At 38.5% G+C, this 24030-nt stretch overlaps 2 protein-coding genes across 2 annotated transcripts in view; one reads left to right on the top strand and one right to left on the bottom strand.

Annotated features, from left to right (window-relative positions):
• AK9 (adenylate kinase 9) overlaps positions 1-24030 on the bottom strand; it is a 171428-nt gene that overhangs the window by 104073 nt on the left and 43325 nt on the right. Inside the window, exons 7-14 of the mRNA XM_064294766.1 lie at positions 20973-21161; positions 19703-19831; positions 16342-16416; positions 11469-11567; positions 6450-6589; positions 6190-6370; positions 3191-3399; positions 1546-1634 (exon numbers count right to left, since the gene is read on the bottom strand). Coding sequence (XP_064150836.1) covers positions 1546-1634; positions 3191-3399; positions 6190-6370; positions 6450-6589; positions 11469-11567; positions 16342-16416; positions 19703-19831; positions 20973-21161 — 1111 coding nt within the window. The remainder of the gene's footprint in view (positions 1-1545; positions 1635-3190; positions 3400-6189; positions 6371-6449; positions 6590-11468; positions 11568-16341; positions 16417-19702; positions 19832-20972; positions 21162-24030) is intronic.
• The window catches only part of FIG4 (FIG4 phosphoinositide 5-phosphatase), a 195033-nt gene continuing 188535 nt past the window's right edge, over positions 17533-24030 (top strand). Inside the window, exon 1 of the mRNA XM_064289672.1 lies at positions 17533-17542. The gene's annotated coding sequence lies outside the window, so the exon portion shown is untranslated. The remainder of the gene's footprint in view (positions 17543-24030) is intronic.

Here is a 24030-nt window from a genome sequence, read left to right on the forward strand (position 1 = left end):
TTTTTTAAAACATGTGCTCTGTAAATCCCACTGAAGCTCATCTAATCCATAGTGTAGGAAACCAATTTGTGATGTTTCAATGTCTCACAGTGATTCTTGTCAATAGTCAAGTTGAAAACTACTTCATTACTGACCACAGTATTCTATAGCACTACACTCCACAAACTCCTAAAGTTTCTGAATTGAACTCATCAGTGAATTTCCACTGGTATCCAGTTGATGTGGGATATAGAATCAGAAGAGGCAGCTGACTTGAAGTGGCTGAACTAAATCCTGAAGGCTCAGTTTCCCCTTTCACACAGATTCAAACCCTGTAAAGTCTCAATTTTACCTTTCATACAGATCTCAACTCTGTTATTTAGAAACCAAGCCTATTATTAAGGAAATGACTTTCTTTGTGGCCAGGCTAAGAATGTGAATACCTCATCAAAACGCTTTGCTCCAGGTCTCCTCCAGAGATCTGACGCTCTGGGTAAGGTAAATCTTAATAACCCATTCCTAAAAGTATCCATCATGTCATGCTTTGTAATCAGTCGTGAAGCTACTTTGTGACCCATATTTTGCAATTATGCCTTTTAGCCAATCAATGTATTCCAGCTTTATTAGTGCAGCCAATAATGTTAAAAATCACACTTCTCTTGTCCTGCCTTTGATTGTCCTTAATCACTGTAAACAAACAGAACATCGTAATTTTTATTGCCCCCTTCAACACAAAACTACTGTGATTTGATTTGCACCTCCTCCTTTGGATTTTCATGAACCTCGGACCCTAAGGTTTTCACAATTTCCCCCATTGAATGGCATTTTGGCTTCAACAAATATCTTTGATTTCACTCAAAAAAAAAAAACTTCCTGGGTTGGACCAAGAGATTCCAATTACATGCTGTTTAAAAGAGAAAGAAGCCATTTTATTTAATGCCTCAGAAAGGTGAAACATAATGCGACAGGCATAGTTACCTCAGGCAAGAATCAAGGGTGCTCTGGAAAGGGACGCCCACAGCACAGTCCTAATGCCAGGAGTAGGGGACACCATGTGCTACCATTGCCTTGAGATGACCATGCCCATCAATCATCTCCAGGTGCTTTGGTCACTTACCAAAGATGACAAATATTCACTGCAGTGTCTTCCAGAATTTGAGATATCAAACAGACAATAAAGTAAGTGTAGTGAGAATTTGGTTAATGTCACTGATATGCTTTATTAACTAAAGCTACATTCAATTGTGTGGTCTATAAGCCAAAATAAATGTTACGTTCTAATTCATCCATGGGTATTTACAAAACCATATACCATACTATTACAATTAATCATTACAAATATGAATAGAAAAAAAAAAGATTTGGCAAATGCACCAAATTCTTAACAATGGATATCTCTAGGGAGCAGAAGTGTGAGTAAATTTTTCTTCCTTCCGTTTTTCCAATTTTCTGTGATGTCTTGAGGTACACAGAGGATAAAAGCACAGACACCGATTTGAATCTGTCACTTGCTGTCAACTGTGGACATATTACATAATCTCTCTGAGCCTCAATTTCTTCACCTACCAGATGTGGAGATAAAAACACCTACTTCATTCATAGGCCTATTATGAGCATTAAACAGGACAATGCATACAATGTACTTAGCATAGCTCCTGCATATAATAGATGCTCGATAAATATTAGCTACAATTACTTTTTTTTTTTTTAGCATGGTAGTCTTTATTGTGATGTTCAGTGGAAAACAGTCATCAACCAGCTTAGTGTAGTGGTGACAGCTGCAACACATGCTAAGGCACTTTCATTATATTGAAAAACGGGGGAGTGGGAGTTCCATTCACGCCTTGTGACAGCAACTGGACCTGAATTCAGAACTACAATTCATTTTATGATGAAAAAAACTTTACTGGAAAAAGAACATTTGGAATTGAGGCTGTGATGGCCATATTAAGGGGCAGTACACTGTCGCATCTTCTGGGAAATTCAACCGAACAGCGGTGGTTGAATCTAGTTTAAAATTGATGGAGTTAATCCCGAATTATGGATCAAGATCTTTGAAAGTGAGAAGGATCCCATGTAATGGATATGAAGTATTACATTCAAGGCAGTCTATTAAGAGATGTTTACATTAAACTACTTTCATGTGTTCTAATAGGACCAGTTACAAGGGTGCTAACTCTAGATATAAATTCTACCAAAACCAATCAATGAATTTCAAAGTTCCCAGGGAATGAGGACTCTCATTTTTCCTGAGGGAAACCAGAAAAAACTCTGTGTCTCTTCAAAAATAATGTGATCAGGAGTCAGTGAGATATAGAAAGAGGCAGAATGGTCAGGAGAAAGGACGCTTCATGGGGACTTTGGAAACAGGGGTTCAAATGTCAGCTATGCTACTAGCTGGGTGAATTTAAAGAAGTCATTTAACCTTCATAAGCAGCCCTGGTGGCAGAGTGGTTAAGTGCTCAGCTGCTAACTGAAAGATTGGGAGTTCAAACCTACCAGCAACTCTGCAGGAGCAAAATGTGGCAGTTTGTTTCCATAAATATAAAAACAAAAAACAAACCTGTTGCCATTGAGTTAGTTCCAACTCATAGTGACCCTACAGGGCAGAGTAGAACTGCCCCACAGGGTTTCCAAGAAGTAGCTGATGGATTTGAACTACTGACCTTTTGGTTAGCTGCACTGGAAACTATGGGGCCATTCTACTCTGTCCTCTAGGGTTGCTGAGTCGGGATCAACTCAACGTTAATGGGTTTTTTTTTTTTTTTAACCTCTATGAGCCTCGGTTTCCTCATCTGTAAAATTAGAGAACTGTGTTAATTGATCACAAAGGCTTCTTCCAATTCCACTGCTTTATGACTTCTTGAATTTGAAATTTACATTTCCCAGATAGAAAGATTCATTGCAACCAGGGCTGACATACAAGCCTTGAAATAGAACAAAACAGCTCCACAGGAGTCAGGTAGATTGTTGTTTTAATGACTTGTGGAGATGAAGGTGTAAATACTGCTCAGTCTCTGACCTGCAAGCAGACCCACACAAGTAAAGAAATCCAAATTTGTAAGCTCTCTGATTCCTTTTCTGAGAGATATAGAATTGATTTTTCCCCAGTTTATACATTCCTTCAACCATTTATTAAGAGGCTGCGGTGTGTAAGGTGCTAGGGCTATCAAGATTAGCAAAGTCCTTGCCCTCAGATAACTGGGTTTACTTAGTTACTTTAAACTTAAAACACACCTGAACTAAATTATCTAGAATTTTTAAAAGATGTTCACCTTGTCTTCTATTTTCTAGTTCTGTGAGAAGCTTATCTTGCACAACTTTAATAGCTGTTTCAGTGGCTTCAGCTATAGTATTTCCAATTAATTTTTCAAGGGCTTGATCAAAACGTGGTTGAACAAGTTTGGCATAGTCAACAACCTGTAAAGATTACATGAGGAAATCCACATAAGCACAAATTACTGTTGTATATATATATATATATATATATATCCAAAAATATTAATGCTGCTTGAGGTGTCTTCAGAGTGATGTTATCTTCAGAATTTACTGACTTTTTGAGTACTTGCTTTTATAGAAACTTAGTTGTATTTTTCATGTAAGACAGATGTGTGTGTGTATGTATATACCAAGTAATGTATATTCAGGTTACACACATTTTTAAAATAAACTTTGTAAGTATACGGTACATACAATAAAAATTACCCATTTTAAGTATACAGTTCGATGAGTTTTTGCAAATACATAAACAACCATAATTAAGATAGAGAACATTTCCGCTGCCCTAAAAAGTTCCCTCGTGCTCCTTTGTAGTCAATTCCTGACCCCTCCCAGCCACTTTCCACTTTCTGTCTCCCTAGATTAGTTTTCCCTTTCACAGAATTTCATATAAATGAAACCATACAGTATGTAATCTTTTTCAGGCTTTTCCCTTAAGGGAAATATAATATTTTAAGATTCTTCACTGCTATTGTATATATCTGTATTTATTGTATGTATCAGTAACCTGTTCCTTTTCATTGTTGACTAGTATTCTATTGTATGAGTATACCACAGATTTTTATCCGTTCATTTATTAATGAACTTTTGGGTTATCTCCGGTTTTTGGCTATTATGAATAAAGCAGCAATAAACATATGCATTGAAACCCTGTTGGCGTAGTAGTTAAATGCTACCGCTGCTAACCCAAAGGTCTGCAGTTCGAATCTACCAGGCACTTCTTGGAAACCCTGTGGGGCAGTTCTACTCTGTCCTGTAGGGTCGCTATGAGTCACAATTGACTGGACGGCAATGGGTATGGGTGTGGTTAGCATATACTTGACTTTATAATAAACTGTCTTACTGTCGTCCCAAGCGGTCATACTATTTAAATTCCTACCAGCGACGTATGAGAGTTCCAGTTGCTCTGTGCCCTCACCAACACTTGGTTTTGTGAAAATTTTAAATTTTAGCTATTTTCATGGATTGAAGAAGTATCTCATTTAGTTTAAATTTACTTTTCCCCAATCATTAATAATTTGAGATTCTTTGTATGTGCTTATTGGTCATTCACATATCTTCTTTTTTGAAGTATATGCTCAAACTTTTGCCTACTTCAAAGATTGGGTTAGAATTATTTATACATTCTAGATATAAGCCCTTTGTCAGGTATATAATATGTTTTATAATACTGAATTTGGGATCTTAGAAATAGCATATAGAAATATGGTTTTTAAGTTTAAGTAGTATTTCCAGATAACCCTCGTGGCATACTGGTTAAGAGCCATGGCTGCTAACCAAAAGGTGGGCAGTTTGCATCCACCAGGCGCTCCTTGGAAACCCTATGGGGCAGTTCTAGTCTGTCCTTTAGGATTGCTATGAGTTGGAATCAACTCGAAGGCAACCTTTTTTTTTAATATTCTGTTTTGCTTTTTCTTCAATATGCTTATATACCACTTTATGCTAATAAATATACATCCACATAATTTTTTAATCAATGTACAGTATTGATTAGATAAATACATTACAACTTATTAAACTAAAATATCAATACAGTAAAACCTGTGAAAGCCAGAACCTGTAGAAGGAGGAAACGTGTCGGAGAAGGAAAACTATTTTCCACTCATAGAGAGTGATAGAAAAGTGGTAAGACTGCATTCTGTCAAATGCGGAAAACTTGCGAGGCCTAGAAGAACAAGGCAATCCAGTCGATTTCCAGCTCTCACAGATTTCAGTGTTTCATTTAGGTATACATGTTTTTACTATTATAAACTATGCTATGATAAACACAATTGTGCATGTGTGTATATTTGTCTGAGAATTTCTTTAGAAAAAATTCCTAAAATAGAATTGATAGTTCAAAGAGTATGCATTGTTTTTAGGCTTTTCTGCATATTCTCAGTTGCCATCTCTAACAGTTACACTCTTACCAGTAGTGTATAAGAACATACCCTTCCTCATCCTGGGAAATGGTATGTTTAATTCTCACAGTGAGATTGACATGACATATCTCATTATTATTTTTGTATTTCTTTAGTTATCAGAGAGGTGATAGCCCTTTTCTCATGTTTAATGGCTATTTGTATCAATTATTTTGTGAATCGCTTGTTTACCATTTTTTTCCCATTGGGGCTTCATCTGTGTATTAATTTGTAAAAACTCTTTCTGTTTTAAAATTATCACCCCTTTGTCTAACACATATTATGTGGTTTTAAAATATCAAATTCTTTGATACTCTTCCCTTCAAAATATGGTGCCTTAATTTCCCTTCTCTTGAGCGTGGGCGTGTCTTAGTTCTTGCTTTAAATGAATAGAGTATGGTGCAAGTGACAGTGTATGACTTCTGAGACTACCATAAGTCGTAAAAGACATTGCAGCTTTCTCCTTGGATCACTTATGGCACTCTGTCTGGGTCATGAAGACACACAAGCAGCCCTGTGGAGAGATCTGTGTGGCCTCAGTCATGTGACTGAGTCATCTTCCAGCCCATCAAGCTGTCAGATGACTGCAGCCCCAACATCTCGACTATAACCTCATGAGAAACCCAGAGAAAAAAACACCCAGCTAAGCCACGCCTGAATTCCTGACCCAGAAAAACTATGTGAGATGATAAAGCTCAGTGGTACAATTATCCAACTGACAGTGTAAAATTAAGAAAACTGAACACAAATAAAATTCAACAAATTGTAATCAAGTATAGATAGAGAGATCAATAGATAGATATACAGGTACCTGTCCTTTATATTTCTCTGCAAGCAAATTGCTAAGCGTTGTTTTCCCTGAATATTGAGGTCCAAATATGAATACTTTACATGGTGGTGCTGGCATAGGTGGAAGAAGATATGGGCGTGGATTCAATGAAAAGGCTTTTAATGCTTCTTCCGATGAAAGACAGTACATTTTACCTAGAAAGCTTAAAATTTATCATAATAATAAGCAACTGACAAGATGTACAAACAATTTTAAAATTAAGTTCTGAAAGCCTTACTTACCTCACAGAACAATCTGGTAATCCCGAGTAAATGTTACCTTCTTTTAAAGTCACAGGACATGTACGCCCCCATCTGCTTCTCTGCCATCTATATCTTGGTGCAATTAGTTTGTAAGATGCGAGAGTATGAAACAGCTCATCCTGTTAATCACAAACGTTATCGTTGTTGTGTGCCATCGAGTCAATTCTGACTCATAGAGTAGAACTGCCCCATAGGGTTTCCTAGACTGAAATTTTTACAGCAGCAGATTGCCAGGTCTTTTCTCTTGCGGAGCGGCTGGTAGGTTTTGAACTGCTGACCTTTCGGTTAGCAACCAAGTGCTTAACCATTGTGCAACCAGGGTTCCTTTAATCAAAACTACTATGTTAAAAATGTGGGCATAAATTTTGCTGAAATACACAGTATTATATACTTTATTTCTTACTTGATAGTGCTTTACAATTTAAAAAATAGAAAGCAATTTTGGCTTTTTTTTTTCTTTTTTTTAATTGTGCTTTAGGTGAAAGTTCACAGTACAAGTTATTTTCTCTTACAAAAATGTACACACACATTGTTTTGTGACATTAGCTGCAATCCCCACAATGTGACAGCACACTCCCCCTTTACACCCCCTGGTTCCCTGTGTCCATTCAACCTGTTTCTGTCCCTTCTTGCCTTCTCATCCTGCTTTTGGACAGAAGCTGCCCATTTGGTCTCTCATATCTGATGGAACTAAGAAGCACATTCCTCTCGTGTATTATTTTTGTTTTATAGTCCTGTCTAATCTTTGTCTGAAGAGTGGGCCTCGGGAATGGTTTCAGTCATGAGTTAACAGTGCATCCGGGGGCCATAGTTTTGGTGCTTCCTCCAGTCTCTGTCAGACTATTAACGCTGGTCTTTTTACAAGAATTTGGTTTCTGTTCTGTATTTTTCTCCTGCTCTGTCTGGGACTCTCTGCTGTGTTCCCTGTCAGTGGCTTTTTTTCTTATTTGCAACACTTATCCTAGATTTAATAAGAACAGTTTTCGTGTCTGTTGTAAATCCCTGCTGAAATTTTACTAAGCATTTTCTATCATAAAATATAGAAGACATTTGCTTAAAATAGCTTCTGAAAAGCTCTTATTGAAAAAGTTTGAAAATGTCCCAGATCCTCAAGTTACCTAAGCTTTTAAATAGTGAGATATTATATACATAAAATGTCTTAGCATTTACTTAGCTGTAAGCGGCTTTTACGTGCTTATTAAAATTTAAAGTCTCCCTGGGCAATTCTTTCAGTTGGTGACCTCCAGAGAAGCTAGGAATCATTTCTCTACAAAGTGCAAAGATTTCTGAAAGGTTCGCCTGTCCTCATGCTACCATAGTTGAGGATGAGACAGCTAGAAGAGATGGCATGGTGGGTGGCTGCTAGGGGACAACGGCAGAAGTTGGCTCCCCTCAACCTTCAGATGTATATCTCACATGAATCTGCTGACTCCAGCGTTGACTATGGAGGATGGATAAGATTGGGAGCTATGGTCTTGCCTAGACCACTGTAGCCATCAGAGAGCAAAGAGGCACGCACATTGCAGGGATGCTGCATGAATGTCCCCAGCTGAGGGCTGGAAGAGGAAGCTAAACCTTAAGGAGACTGTCAGTGGTTAGGGCAGCTACATGAGACTGACAACCTCCTTAGTGTGGCACATTGAGCACATGGAGTCCATAGACAACGAGTTAGGGACTGCAACTGTACTTGGTTATGTCAGGAGGCAGGTACTCAGTCCTCATCCCTCTTTCCAGCCCAAACGTGAGAAGAGAGAAAGGAAAAGTATATGAATAACAAACTGTGTCCGTCTTTCAACTCTAAGCCCTTGGAGCCTAGCAGATGCTGAGGGGAAAAGATGAGCTTTTAAATGAGTTGGGTATCGCAGTCTTACAAAATGATCACAACTGATTCTGGTTAAACAAGGCAGACTGGACACATGCATTTATGTTTACTGCTTTCCCAAAATATTGCCTAAAATGACAGCAGAGGAATAAAAAATGAATAACCCCACGAGGACATAGAGAATGGAAGAGGAGACCAGAGGAGCTAAAGCTGACCAGCATGGTAACACATTTTTGTAACCTAGATAGCAGATGGATGAATGGAAACTGACTTACGGAAGAGAAAGGTGAAAGCAAATCACCTGTGACAGGTGTGAGATGGGATGAGGACAAGAAGCAAGTTGTTTCACTCTGCAAAATCCTAGAAAGGCTCATGACCTGGTGATACCAGGTACCTCTGAAGGGGGATGAATAAAAAAAAACAAACCCGTTGCCATCGAGTCAATTCTGACTCATAGCGACCCTACAGGACAGAGTAGAATTGTGCCATAGAGTTTCCAAGGAGCACCTGCTGGATTCAAACTGCCGACTTTTTGATTAGCAGCCGTAGTGCTTAACCACTACTCCACCAGGGTTTCTGGGGGATGAATAGATAGTAGAAAACAGGAAGACTAGTTGAAAATCCATAAAAGGAAATGCTGGTAACCAGAGCAAGTCCCCAGACCATTCAGTCAGCCAACTACCCCCACCCCACAAATATCTCAATCAGGATATTGAAGGCTTACTTTCTAGAAAAACTGAACCAAAGGTTCTTATGTAAGGGACTCCAGAACTACTAAGGCCTAGGGGAGGCACAAGAAAGTTGGAAGCTAGCCACTACCCTCAAGCTCCTGTCCCACCTGAACCTCTCCTGGAAGAACATCTGGACCTTCCCAGTGTCCAGCAACTAAACAGTTAATGCCTGGCACAGCAAGGGTTCTTCAGCACTCCTGCAAATTCTGTCGAGGTTGGGTGAATCTCCTGCACAGTGGAGCCCAGTGCAAAATGAAAATGAAGGGCCCTTGTTAGGAAATTATTAGGAATTTAATACTTTGACAGCAGAGGGTTAAAATAAGCATGGGGCCCTTCTAAGCACAGAGTCCTGTGTGCTTGCACAGGTGGAAGCCCATGAAGCCAGCCCTGCCTCTGCAATACAGCTGTTAGATATTCTGAATATCACCACTAGTTCTAGGTACCTTACAGCATGGCTTCAAACCATTTTGTTCCAGTTCGAACTCCTGCTGAGAATTTAAATTTCTAACAAGTTCCCTGCTGAGAATTTGCATTTCCACCCCAGATATACTGAATCAGAATCTACATTTTAACAAGATCCCCAGGTGATTCTTACCTACAACTCCCTGGGAACTTGTTAGAAATGTAAATTCTCAGCAGGGAACTTGCTAGAAGCACAAACTGCCAGCAAGGGTTCCAGCCATAGTTGGAAGCCCTGCCTTACAAGCAACAGGTCCTTTAATCCTTACAATAATCCTGTGTTGTAAGGGTTATTAACTCTTTTCACCATTAAATAAAGGGTGAAGGAAAGTCACAGATCTGGTAAGCTGGGAGAGCTAGAATTCAAACCCAGGTCTGTCTTATTTGAAAACCAAATGCTTCTACACACACATGTACGTACCTCTTCCCCCAACTCATCAGGCATTACATCTTCATACTCTTCACCAGGGAATAAGCCCACATTAAGGTGTTTGTGCCTCTCTTACCCTTTAAACCAATTGCTCTCATCCCTAGCTGCACAGAATCTCCTTGGAAGGTTTTGTTTTACTTAATGCCAGAGACCTATCCCAGAAATTCTGTTTTAACTGGTCTGGGGTGTGGCCTGGGCATTGGTATGTTTAAAAAGCTTCCTAGATGACTCCACTGTGCAGTCAGGATTAGGAATCACTGCTTTAAACATTCCCACTGTATTGATTCTCTAAAAATCATCTGCCTTTAGCTGAAGGGCATCCACTGAAAGTCCTTCCAAACTCACAGGAACTTCTAGATCAATCAGTGTTGATCAATCAGTGTTAATCAATCAGCCTCCTTTAGTGGCCCAAACACTACAGTGCGTGCGTGCGTGTGTGCGTGTGTATGTGGCGGGGGGTGGGGGGCAGTTCTCAAACTTATGTGGGCATAGATTCCCTCCTGGACATTATCTAACTGTACATTTCTGGTCCCACCTCCAGATGTTCTTGTTCAATAGGTCTGGGATGTGGGCCCAAGGAATCTGCATTTGTGATAAGCTTCCCAGGAGATTCTTTTGGAGGTAGGCTGGTCTGCCAGAGAGAAACACTGCTCAGGGGATACAAATAATGATTTCAGTGTACACAGTTACAACTTCCAACCTTTTGGAAAAAAAGTGGGCAGGTACCTTAGTCACAAATCTTACAAAGTATAGGTTTGGCTTAAACATGCGATAGTTTCTAAGGACAAACTTTCTAGCTGGGAAATTCCCCCAGGCTTTGTAGATGCTTTTTCTTTTGCCTTCAGTGAGGACCTAGAAGAGGAGGCCTCAGCACACAGGTTACTTCTCCCCAGGCTCTGTGTTGACCAGAGGCCCCAGCTCATGTTCCAGCTTAAGCTTACCCATTGAGATCTATGGATTACCCAGTACAGGATAACAAAATTGCCTCTTTCTTCAACAATTTTTTTTTTTTGCGTTATGAGATCTATTTATGATTCTGGTATTTGTTTTTTCATTTCTATTCACATGGGTAAAACTAAACTTCCCCAAATAGAAGAAATCCTCCGAAAGTGCTTGTGGCCCTTTTAGCACTTAGCACGGTTATAATTTGATCACCATCAGTCTGTAGTAGATCAGTGCCAGGAATACAATAGGCATTCAAAAAAAAAAACTGGCTGAATGATTAAAGGAATGAATGCATGCTTTTGGAGTTGAGGGCTTTCATGGTTTTGTTCTTTGGTGCTGAAAAATTTTTAAACTGAACCTGGGTTTCTTTCATTTTCATCACTACTGTGTTTAATTCTTCTGATTTTATTGTCTGTCTTTGTTTCAAAACTTCTGTTTGTTGTGTTTTGTGTCAGGAACACTATTTTGCTAATATTATAGCTTCTTCGCATATGTCACACCCTTTTTATAAAAAATATCTTGAAACTCCTTAGACCTTGGAAAGCTACAAATTAAGGTCACAATATATGGTACTGAAAAAGTAGACTTTCAGCCAGCTAAATATAACTTACAGTTTCCATTACATCGTTAATTTCTTCCTCTGCACTCTGAAGTTTGGTTATAACAGCTGCTCTTCTTAGGTTCAGATATTTAAGTCGCTCCATCACTGTCTAAATTTAAAGAACAAATGTTTAAAGACATTGGCATTTGAATGTCTCAGACATTCTGGAAAAGGGCAGCACTTTCTGTATCTTTTTCACTGATTAGAAAATTCAGGTAAGTTTGGGGGAGAAAAGGGAAGCCAAATAAATATTTTGGAGTTATAAGAGACAAGCTGATACAACATCTTTGTTTTGTAATTAATGAAACTAAGAATTTGTCCACTCCACTCTATCCTGGTATCAAAACCATGGCAGTTAAAACTCCCCAGGGAGCTAACACTTGTCATGATTAGGGCACTCGTCACAGCAATTACAAACTCTTTCCTCACTCTGGTACTGGTGGTTATTGCCTGTTAGCAACTGTCCACGTTGCAGAGCGTTCTTAAAACCTTAATATAGGAATACAGTCCTTTTTAAGATTCAGTTATAGTGAGGAGGACAACTACTGCCTTTGCGTATCTAGCATCTCTATAATCCCTTCTTTTGGTAACAGCACCTCCACTTCCTTTGGAAAATGGCTCCTTCCCCACTTTGATTCCCCTGGGGCTACAAATCACCAACCCTGACACTCTCCCACCCCCCCGCCCCCAGCCTTCCTATGTTCTAAGGCTGCCCAGTTATATTCTCCCCTCCCCCTGGCTGGTGAGCAACCCAGGGATGGGCTCATGATTCAAGCTGGGCCAAATAGAATCCTTCCTTGGGATTTTATATACGAATACGGGGTAAAAAGGCTCTCTCATTGTCCTTGAATCTCAAGAATTATGCTATTAGGACACTGTGTGGAAGAATCTGGGGCAAAAATGAGGGTGTTTTGGTGTTAGGTGCTGCTGAGTCAGTTCCGACTCATAGCGACCCTATGCACAACAACAGAACAAAACACTGCCTGGTCCTGAGCCGTCCTTACAATTGTCGTTATGCCTGAGCTCACTGTTGCAGCCACTGTGTCAATCCACCTCACTGAGGGTCTTCGTCTTTTCCGCTGACCCTGTACTCTGCCAAGCACGATGTCCTTCTCCAGGGACTGATCCTCCTCACAACATGTCCAAAGTATGTAAGGCACAGTCTCACCATCCTTGGTTCTAAGGAGCATTCTGGTTGTACTTCTTCCAAGACAGATTTGTTTGTTCTTTTGGCAGTCCATAGTATTTTCAATATTCTTCGCCAACACCACAATTCAAAGGCGTCAATTCTTCTTCGGTCTTCCTTGTTCATTGTCCAGCTTTCACATGCAACAAATGAGGGTAGCACACAGAATTTTTTTAAAAAAACTAATATTTTATTGTGTTTTTGGTAAATATCTGTTGCCGTTGAGTAGATTTCCGACTCATAGCAGCACATAGAATTTGAGATGAGAAATAGCAAGGACAAAGTCATGATGGTGTGTGGTAGTTCATGGGACAAAACCAAACCAAATCCACTGCCGTTGATTCCAACTCATAGCAACCCTATAGGACAGAGCAGAACTGCTCCGTAGGGTTTCTAACGCTGTAAATCTTTACAGAAGCAGATTGCCACATCTTTGTCCTGTGGAGCAGTTGTTGGGTTCGAACTGCCGAACTTTTTGGTTAGCAGATGACCCCTTAGTCCATGGTAGATCATACTGTTTATTCATAATTCATTCTTCCTCGCCTTTCCCTTGCCATGGTTCATTTTAGGTGGAATACACTTCCCTACCACATTGATGTTGAGCTGGTCCTGTAACTCGGGCAGAAGTGCCAGGGTACTGTTTCCAAACTGGGACCTTAAGAACCTTGGCAAGTTTGACCAGGTCTCTTGGAACTTTTGCCCTCTTGGGTCCACCACCAGCGATATTACCATGATGCCATAAACTAGATCATCAATTTGGGCATTATCTTTGACTTTTATCTCTCCCTTAACTCCTACATCAATTCACTCACAAGTCCTGTCATATCCACTTATTAAATATTTGCCATCTGTCCTCTCCTGTCCATTCCCCATGGTCACTACCCTAAGTTAGGCCACCATCTCTCACCTGATCTATTGCAAAAATCAGAGCCAGTGTATTTTCCGTTTATTTTTAAACAACTTTTAAAATGAGAAAAAATGAAGATATTTTCATTTTGGGGAAAAAAAAATCCTGCATCTGTACTTCCTTACATTTGAAATGAGAAGTTATCACATGAAATATATTTAAATGATGTATTTAGCGTTGTTACTATAAAGGGAAGAATCAGTATTGCACTTTAGCCAAAAATCATATATTAATTTTTAGAATTCACACATGACAAAAAAACCCCTTTCTAAATTTTTTTTATTTCTGATCATAAATATCTTGAATGCAAATCTTCATATCTCTCTATTTCCTCAGAATAAATTTAGAATCTGGAGTTCTTTGGACATAGAGTATACACTCATTGGTGTCAAATTGATTCCAACTCATAGCGATCCTATAGGACAGAGTACAACTGCCCCATAGGGTTTCCAAGGCGGTAAATCTTTGTGGAAGCGGACTGCCACATCTTTCTCCCTCGGAGTGGCTGGAGGGTTCTAACTACCAACCTTTCTGTTAGCAGCCAGGTGCTTTAACCACTGAAAAACCAGGGCTCCTTAAAAAGACTATCGACAGTTAAAAAAAAACCTTTGGATATATATATGCCATATTATTTTTCAGGATGATCGTGCCACTGTATGTTCCTACTGACAGGGCATAAGATCACCCATTTTCCCAAACCCTCCCCAAATCCCAGGTATTGGATATATTTGTTAAATCTGCCAAGAAAATGGTATTTCATTATTTAACTTTGTATTTCTTAGACTAATAATTAGATTATAGCTATCTTAGGGAAAAATATTTGTTGGACATTTCTTTGTAAATTGCCTTTGTGTCCTTTGCCTATTTTTTCTACTGAGTCACTTGCCCTTTCCTATTGAAATATCACAGGAGTTTTTCCCCCCTTTTTTAGTAATTGAGGATAGTCAACTTTCATTTATAATAAGTATGGAAAATATTTCCCCCACATTGTCATTTGCTTTTTTTAATAGTGAAAACGATATTGTATTTTTCTAATATGCATATATTCTTTTAAAAAACAGCTATAATCCACATACCATATAATTCATCCATTTAAAATGTACAAGTCAATGGTGTTTAGTATAGAGTTGTGCAAGCATTATCATAATTAGTTTTAGAACATTTTTCTCACCGTAAAAAGTAACCCTGTTTCTATTAGTAGTTACTCCCCACCCTCACTCTGACCACCCTCCAACCCCAGGCAACCACTATCTATTTTCCATCTCTATAGATTTGCCTATTTTGGACATTTCATATAAACGCAATCATATACTATGTGGTCTTCTGTGGCTGGCTTCTTTGGCTTACCATAATGGGTTCAAGGTTCATCCAAGTTACAGCGTGTGTTGTCAATATTTCCTTTCTTTTTATTGCCAAACAACATTTCATATGGAATATTTCATGTATCCATTCATCACTTGATGGACATGTAGGTTGTTTCCACTTTTTGGCTACTGTGAATAATGCTGCTATGAACATTCATGTACACATTTTCGTATGGATGTATGCTTTTATTTCTTGGGTATATACCTTGGAGTGGAATTGCTAAGTCATGTGGTAACTCAACGTGTAACCTTTGAGGAATTGCTAAACTGATCTCCAAAGTGGCTTCACCACTTTTACATTCCTCATCAACACTTGTAACTATCTGTTTTTTTGTTTTTAGTCATTCTGTTGTTGTTAGTTGCCATAAAGTTGGCTCCCACTAGTGGGGACATTATGTACAAACAGAACAAAACACTGCTTGGAGCTTTGCCATCTTCACAATTGTTGGTATGCATGAGTTCATTGTTTTTCAGATTGTGTCAATTCATCTCACTGATGGTTTCCTTTTTGTTCCCCCTCCCCGCTGATCCTCTACATTACCAAACAAGATGCTCTTTTCTAGTGATTGGTCTTTCCTGACGACAGGTCCAAAGTAAAGGAGCCAAAGTTTCACCACCTTCAAAACTTCTAAGGAAGTGGAATCTCATTATGGGTATGATTTGCATTTTCCTGATGACTAGTGAGTCCCTGGGTGGTACAAATGGTTAAGCCCTGGACTGCTAGAAGAAGGGTTGGCAGTTCAAACCCACCCAGAGGCACCTCTGAAGGCAGGCCTGCTGATTACTTCTGTAAGGTCACAGACTTGGAAAACCCTATGGCGCAGTTCTACTCTGCACACATGAGGTCACCAGAGTCAGAGTAGAATTGACAGCAACTAATAACAATAATGACTAATGATGATGAGAATCTTTTCATGTGTTTATTGGCTGTTGTTTGCTTTTACTCTTCTTTGAGGCACTTTTTGCCATACGCAGATTTCAAATTCAAAAGTAGTTTTGAGTTAAATATTGTTGTTGTTCTTAGGTGCCATTGAGTTGGCTCCGACTCATAGCAACCCTGTGCACAACAGAACGAAACACTGCCCGGTCCTGCGCCATCCTTACAATCATTGTTATGCTTGAGCTCACTGTTGCAGCCACTGTGTCAATCCACCTCGTTGAGAGTCTTCCTCTTTTCCGCTGACCCTGTGCTCTGCCAAGCATGATGTCCTTCCCCAGGGACTGATCCCTCCTTACAACTTGAGTTAAATATAGACAGATAAATAAATATAACATCAAAATTTTAAGTGTCAAAATGAATTTTTCAAAAATAAGTTATGTAAATGTAAATATATTCTGGATGTTTATTAGAATAAGAAGAATATAGTTGAGTTTTTTTTAATTTTCCAAATTGTGGGAGATTCTTCCTGATAATAATAATACTCACCAGGAAAAGCTCCTCTGGTGGCTTATTTCCATCTAGCTCGATGAGATACTGGGAATTGTGCTCAGCCATTATTTCCTGCAGATAATAGCAATCGTAATAACTCAGAACCATAGGGAAAACTGAATATAAGATCTTCACATACGATGAAGAAATCTTTAAAGTTAAATCCTTTGCTTTATGTATGGAATAATGTACATAATTTTCAGTGATCTATTTCAAAAGCCAGAACTAGTCTTTCTACCATCAATTTTATTCCCCTTCTATTTTCTCATTTTTTCTCTACGCTGAAGTCTCAATGTCCTTTCTAATAGAAAATGTTTGGGGGAGTTTATTTATCTATATATATTGAAGCTTTGGTATTCTGGTTCTGAAACCAGAGAAGAGTCTGATTGAAATTTAAGTCACACATACTTTCTTCATCTAGATACTAGCATCATTAAACAATAAAGTATATTTTTATTATAAAACACATTTTTATTATAGAAAACAGAAAAATAGGAGCAAAGTATGCCTCTAATCTAGCCACCCAAATGTAACTACTACTAGTTTCCCTCCTTCTTTTATTCTGTGAAACAATTTTTTTTGCATGTTTGAGATCATAAAATATATACAACTTTAGAGCTTACTTTTTTACTAAACATAATTAACCTTTCTCTTTACTTTTACAAGCTGTCATTACAACATTTTGATGGTTTTACAAAATTACATACTGTGGCTATAGCACAATTTATTTAAAGTTTCTCTGCTGTTTGACATTAAAAAAAAAAAAAACCCATTGCCATCAAGTCGATTCCAACTCATAGTGACCCTATAGGACAGAGTAGAACTGCCCTGTAGAGTTTCCAAGGAGTGCCTGGTGGATTCGAACTGTTGACCTTTTGGTTAGCAGCCATAGCACTTAACCACTACACCACCAGTTTGACATTTAGATAGGTAACAATGCTTTGTTAGTTTTTTCTCCAAGCATTTCTTTTATTTAAACTTTTGGTAATCTTGGCCACCCAAATGAGGTGACATATCAGCCAGGTCAGATTTCATGGTCAGATTTCATGCCCACCCCTCCACCATCCCAGTGCACATCATCATTACCCTGGAACAACCACAGAAGGCAATTGTTTTTCCATTTAGCAAGTGGCACTTAGCCTTAAAGTCCAAGTTCTTGACTTTGAAATTCTTGCTTTCTCAGTACTAGGGCAATCAATTTTATCTATGCTTTGCTGCAGGGCCTAGAAGTTTTCTACTTCTGGACTTTTTGTGGAAAAGCTATCCAAAAAAAGCCATAGGTGTTGCCAAGGAGTCATTTCGACTCATAGTGACTCTACAGTACAAAGGAGAACTGCCCCATAGGGTTTCCAAGGCTGTAATCTTTACGGAAGCAGACTGTCACATCTTTTTCTCTTGGAATGGCTGGTGAGTTCAAACTGACAACCTTTTGATTATCAGCCGAGTACTTAACTACTGTGCCACCATGGCTTCTTAAAAAGACCGTACTAATTTATATTCCTAACAACGGGGTATGAGAATGTCTGCTTTATCAATACTTGATAGCATTAGGAATTCTTATTATCTGTTCATCTTTCTAAAATTTGACAGTGGAAATGGTATTTCATTATTTAAATTAGCATTTCTTCATCATTAGTGAAGTTGAACATTTTTCCACAGGTTCATTAACTTTTTTGTCTTTCATTTTTGTGAACTGTCTGTTCATATTTGTTGCCAATTTATCTACAGAGGGTATGGAGTTATGGGTTTTTAAAAAAGTCATTTTTGTGATCTTTTAATATGTCAGGAACCCTGGTGGCATAGTGGCTAAGTGCTACGGCTACTAACCAAGAGGTTGGCAGTTTGAATCCATCAGGCACTCCTTGGAAACTCTGTGGGGTAGTTCTACTCTGTCCTATAGGGTTGCTATGAGTCGGAATCAACTCAATGGCAGTGGGTTTTAATATATCGAAGTTGTAAATCTTATCAAGTTTAATGTGGAAATTTTTCCAGTTTCTTGTCTTTTAATTTGAGTGAGCCTTTTAAAAAAAGTTTTTTAGAAGTTTTACATTTAATGAAACAGAAGCTATCACTCTTTTTCCTTTGTGATCTCTTTGGTTGTTCAGTGGCACTTTGTTGAGCATTTACTACCTCCCAGACACTGTGGGTGCTGCAGTGATGCTAAGATGTAGGACCTGGTCCCTGTCTTTTTAGAGACTACCTTTGCCTTTTCCCACCATGAATCCAATTTTCTGACTCTGATTCTAATTATGCTTTACTTCATACCCAGCCACTTAAAGAGTAAGTACTGAGGACACTTTTGTTGAAGGAAAAAAGGATGTTTTGGGTAGATATGTACTTTACTTTTAAGAAGCTGTGTTTTAAGGCCTGTGATGATTAAGAGCTTGGCTGTTAACCAAAAGGTCGGCAGTTTGAATCCACCAGCTGCTCCTTGGAAACCCTATGGAAATCTTACGGTGTCACTATGAGTCAGAATCGACTCGAAGGCAACAGGTTTGGTTTTTTTTGGTTTGATAGAAAGAGGAGAGGAGAATATAAAAGTCATACATAAGAAAATAATTTAATTTGGGGGGATAGATAATGAGATTGAAAATTATTCACTCGTTTCTCTTAAAAAATATAAACACTGTTACAAGAGCAAAAACAAATATTTAGTTTTCCTTTCAGATTGGAGGAGGAACTTGACTGTTTTTTATTTGTCTTTATATATATTTGTCTGGCCAGATTGCCATTTTTTTTTTGCAGAATAAATCTCCAACACAACTGACTATAATTGGCACATTCTTCTCCGGATTTTCGACAGCATAAAATATAGTTTTCACATAATTGTAGTAATCATACTATCTTAAATGCTAATTATTTTAATTAAAACATTACTATTATATACTGGTCTTATGTTTACATATAATCAACTTTGAATAGGATAATCATAGAAACCAATCTGAAGATAACTCTCCTTTATATTTCCACTTAATTAAATTAACAATTAGTTTTAGAACAATAGGTACACCTTAAGTGTACATTTGTTTTGATAAACCCATAAATTAGGGATTGAAAATGCTTTTACAAAATAGTCTTTTAATATGAGCTTACCAACCATAAATAAACTTCCCTAGTGATTTTTGGAAAATGCAGTTCATTTATCACCTTTCAACAACATAACTGCTCTGTAAGAGTAAAATACATATTGCTCTGTGAAATAGGCTTTGAGATGAAAGCCTTATTCTAACAGCTTTCAACCTAGCTCAGAGGAGAACCAGACAAATAATATATGGAGATAAAGAAATGAGAAAGGTATTTAACCAGTGATAACACAAATATCAATATGCTCATTTTCAGAAACATATCTTGTTCTTACTTCTATAGGATGAAGAATTGTTTCCTTATAAAGTTTACTGATGTCTTCAATATTTTCCAAATAATCCTCAGGCCTCTGAACTAGATGTTGAAGAATTTCAGCTACCATCTGCATTTCGGCAATAAATGCCTAAATGGAAAAGGAAACATTTTAAATATCTTCAGGTCAATTATTATTAATTTGCAAGCCATATCCATGTGCCCTTATACCTGAATGCCATTTTGGGGTGAGAAACAGAGTAAGGAGGAAGCTTAGAGACTGAAGATTTTATTTAAGAGAGATTAAACATTCCTAACGGGCATTTATCAGATGGAGTAAAGCCTTAAATTAGCTGGGACCCTTACTAATTTTTTTCTGCTCCTTAGTAGGTAAGAAAGGATAGGGAAGAAGGTCAGATTTTAGAGACAAAATAAAGAAATTAGGTTTTCTCCAAATGCTGAACTCGCAGTTCGTTCATTCATTCAGTTAATTATTTGAGTGCCTACTATGCTCCAGGCACTGTCCTAGGAGCTTGAGATACAATATCCCAGTTAGGGAAGACAGAGCATAAACAAGTAAACAACTAAATATATGTCAGGTGGTCATATGTGCTAGGGAGAAAATTAAATCAGGGTAGAGGGGGTGGAGAGTGGTAGGAGAAGGTGCTATTTATATCAGATGGCCATGAAAGGCTTCTCTGAAGAAGTGACATTTGTGTAGAACCCAGAAGGAAGTGAGGGAGAGAGCTCCATGTTAGCTTTGCCTTTCATTGCTCTAACTCCTCAGTCTAACTCGCAGAGTGCTTGTTACATGGTGAGTAACCAATAGCTCTATGTTGCTATGAACTGAAGCAGATTAGCTGTCAGGATGTAGCTACACTGACAAGGTTAAACTTGATGTTCTCTAGATTATGATCTAATATTTCTTGAAAACATGAAATATTTTTTGCTTATTTACTCCAGGCTCAATAAAAATATAAAGGAAATGTAATTTTCTTTGGTCTCTGCTATTTTCCATTATCCATGCTCTCATTTAATTAGAGCAAAAAAAAAAAAATGTATACTGATAAGGACCCTTGGTGGTCCAGTGGTTAGGCACTCAGCTGCTAACCAAAAGGTCAGCAGTTGGAACCAGCAGTCACTCTGTGGGAGAAAGATGTGGCAGTTTGCTTCTGTAAAGATTTACAGCCTTGGAAACCCAATGGAGGCAGTTCTACTCTGTCCTAGGTCTCTATGAGTCACTTGACTGCAGTGAGTTTGTTTTTTGGTTAGTATACTGACTGGAATATTACCTCTTCTTCTTCTTGCTCTTCTTCCTCTTCCCCTTCCTCTTCTCCTTTTCCCTCTTTTTGGGCATCTTTCTTCTTTTTTCTGCGGCTCTCAATGACTTCAGGATCCCACTGATCTCTTGGGTATATGTACCCCGTACTACTGTGCTGTCTTTGCCCAGAAATTCTTTGGCATAAATCAAAGTCAGGGCACTAGGAACAACATTATTAAATCACTTACAACATTTTCAATACACTTTTATTTCCTATTTATATATTATGCAATACATAAACCAAAAAAATTTCTTAAAACCCTGAGTAAATACAGGATTGTGATTTTGAATCAATTTTCAGTACATGCCAAGAGAGGCACAAGACACAATTTTTATGCTACACCAACACTTTTCTTTGTCTGAAATTAATATTTGTGAGAAAACATCAGTAGTTTTTTTGATGAAAAGAGGGTTAGGGAAAGAGAAAAATAGAAGAGAAAACCAGTTTAGTTTAGTCTGGAAAGGTACACAGGCTTCTGTCAGATTAGTTTAAAAGGCTGAGAATGGAGAAAAATGAGGGAATATCCACATATTTCCAACATATAAATAAATATTATATAAATATTATATTGAATACCATTTGCAGTTTTATGAGTGAAGTACTTCATAAAATACCCGTCATGAACGGGACCTGAAAGATAATGTATTCTAATCCCTTTATTGCATAAATGAGAAAACTGAGTCTTGGTAGTGAAAAAGTCAAAACCAAAGTCTGTAGAGCAATATTCCTGTTTTCAAAGTGCTTTCACATGTGCAATTTACTTAATTCTCATAATAACCCTGATAAGTAATCTAATATGATGATTTAAGTCATTTTACAGGTCAGGGAAGTACAGCTCTGGCAGGTTAAAAGGCTGGTCTCATATGGGGGAATGGCAATGTGGAAACAGGTTTTCTGATCCTATTCCGTGCTCTGTGGGTGCACTGTTAACTGTAAGTATGGTTTGGGGAGGGAGTCCTGGTGGCTCAATGGTTAAGCGCTCGGCTGGTGGAATCAAAAGGTTGGCCATTTGTACCAGAGAAAGACCTGATAGTCTGTCTGCTCCTGTAACAATTATAGTCTAGAAAACCCCATGGGGCAGTTCTATCCCGTAACATGAGATTGCTATGGGTCAAAATCGACCTGACAACACCTAACTAACTAAGTCGTTTGGGGCTGATAAATCCTGCTGTGAATATTTTTCAGGATAAAAAAATCTGGGGGGTATTCTCCAGCGATGGCTCTCAAACATTAGGGAGTAACTGTATATGACTGATGTAGAAAGCTTGCTAAATAGAGATTCATGTTCCCTGTTGTGATTTAATACACATGGGCTGAGGCCTAGACCCTTTAACAAGCACCCTCTGTGATTCTAATGCCAACTGCTCACACACCACACTTTGAGAAACAAAAGAAGCAAGGAACTTTGAAACCTTCCTTGTTCATTTTCAGATTTAGGCTTCCTAATTTTCACACACACACAAAAAGGGTTTCACAGCAACAACCAAAAAATGTACGTGTGGTAACACATGTATGTATGTACTACATATGTGTTGTTGTTAGGTGCCAGGTGGAGTTGATTCTGACTCATAGCCAACCTATGCACAACAGAGTGAAACACTGCCCGGTCCTGCGCCATCCTCACAATCGTTGCTATGCTTAAGCCCATTATTGCAGCCACTGTGTCAGTCCATCTTGTTGAGGGTCTTCCTCTTTTTCCCTGACCCTCTACTTTACCAAGCGTGATGTCCTTCACCAGGGACTGATCCCTCATGATAACATGTTCAAAGTACGTGAGATGTAGTCTCGCCATCCTTGCTTCTAAGGAGCATTCTGATTGTACTTCTTCCAAGACAGATTTGTTTTTTCTTGTGGCAGTCCATGGTATATTCAATATTCTTTGCCAACACCACAGTTCAAAGGCGTCAGTTCTTCTTCAGTCTTCCTTATTCATTGACCAGCTTTCACATGCATATAAGGTGACCAAAAACACCATGGCCTGGGTCAGGTGCACTTTAGCCTTTGCATTTCAACACTTTAAAGAGCTTTTGCAGCAGATTTGCCCAATGCAATGCATCTTTTGATTTCTTGACTACTGCTTCCTTGAGTGCTGATTGTGGATCCAACTAAAATGAAATCCTTCATTCAGTCTTTTCTCCATTTATCATGCTTTTTGGTCCATTTGTGAAGATTTTTGTTTTCTTTATGTTGAGGTGTAATTCATACTGAATGAAGGCTGTGGTCTTTGATCTTCATCAGTAAGTGCTTCAAGTCCTCTTCACTTTCAGCAAGGAAGGTTGTGTCCTCTGCATAACACAAGTTGTTAATGAGTCTTCCTCTGATATCGATGCCCTGTTCTTCATATAGTCCAGCTTCTTGGATTATTTGCTCAGCATACAGATTGAATAGGTATGGTGAAATGATACAACCCTGACGCACACCTTTCCTGACATCAAACCATGCAGTATCCCATTGTTCTGTTCGAATGACTGCCTCTTGATCTATGTACAGGTTCCTCATGAGCACAATTAAGTGTTCTGGAATTCTCACACTTCATAATGTTATCCATAATTTGTTATGATCAAATGTCTCTGCATAAGCAATAAAACACAGGTAAACATCTTTCTGGTATTCTCTGCTTTCAGCCAAGATCCATGTGACATCAGCAATGATGTCCCTGGTTCCATGTCCACTTCTGAATCCAGCTTAAATTTCTGGCAGTTCCCTGTCAATATACTACTGCAGCCATTTTTGAATGGTCTTCAGCAAAATTTTATTTGCGTGTGATATTAATACTGTTAGATAATTTCCACATTCAGTTGGATCACCTTTCTTGGGAACAGGCATAACATGGATCTCTTCTAGTTGGTTGGCCAGGTAGCTGTCTTCCAAATTTCTTGGCATAGACAAATGAGCACTTCCAGTGCTGCATCCATTTGTTGAAAAATCTCAATTGGTATCCCATCAATTCTTGAAGCCTTGTTTTTCGCCAATGCCCTCAGTGCAGCTTGGACTTCTTCCTTCAGTGCCATCAGTTCCTGATCATATG

The sequence above is a fragment of the Loxodonta africana genome, chromosome 1, assembly GCF_030014295.1.
Source record: "Loxodonta africana isolate mLoxAfr1 chromosome 1, mLoxAfr1.hap2, whole genome shotgun sequence".
NCBI classification, from domain to species: domain Eukaryota; kingdom Metazoa; phylum Chordata; class Mammalia; order Proboscidea; family Elephantidae; genus Loxodonta; species Loxodonta africana.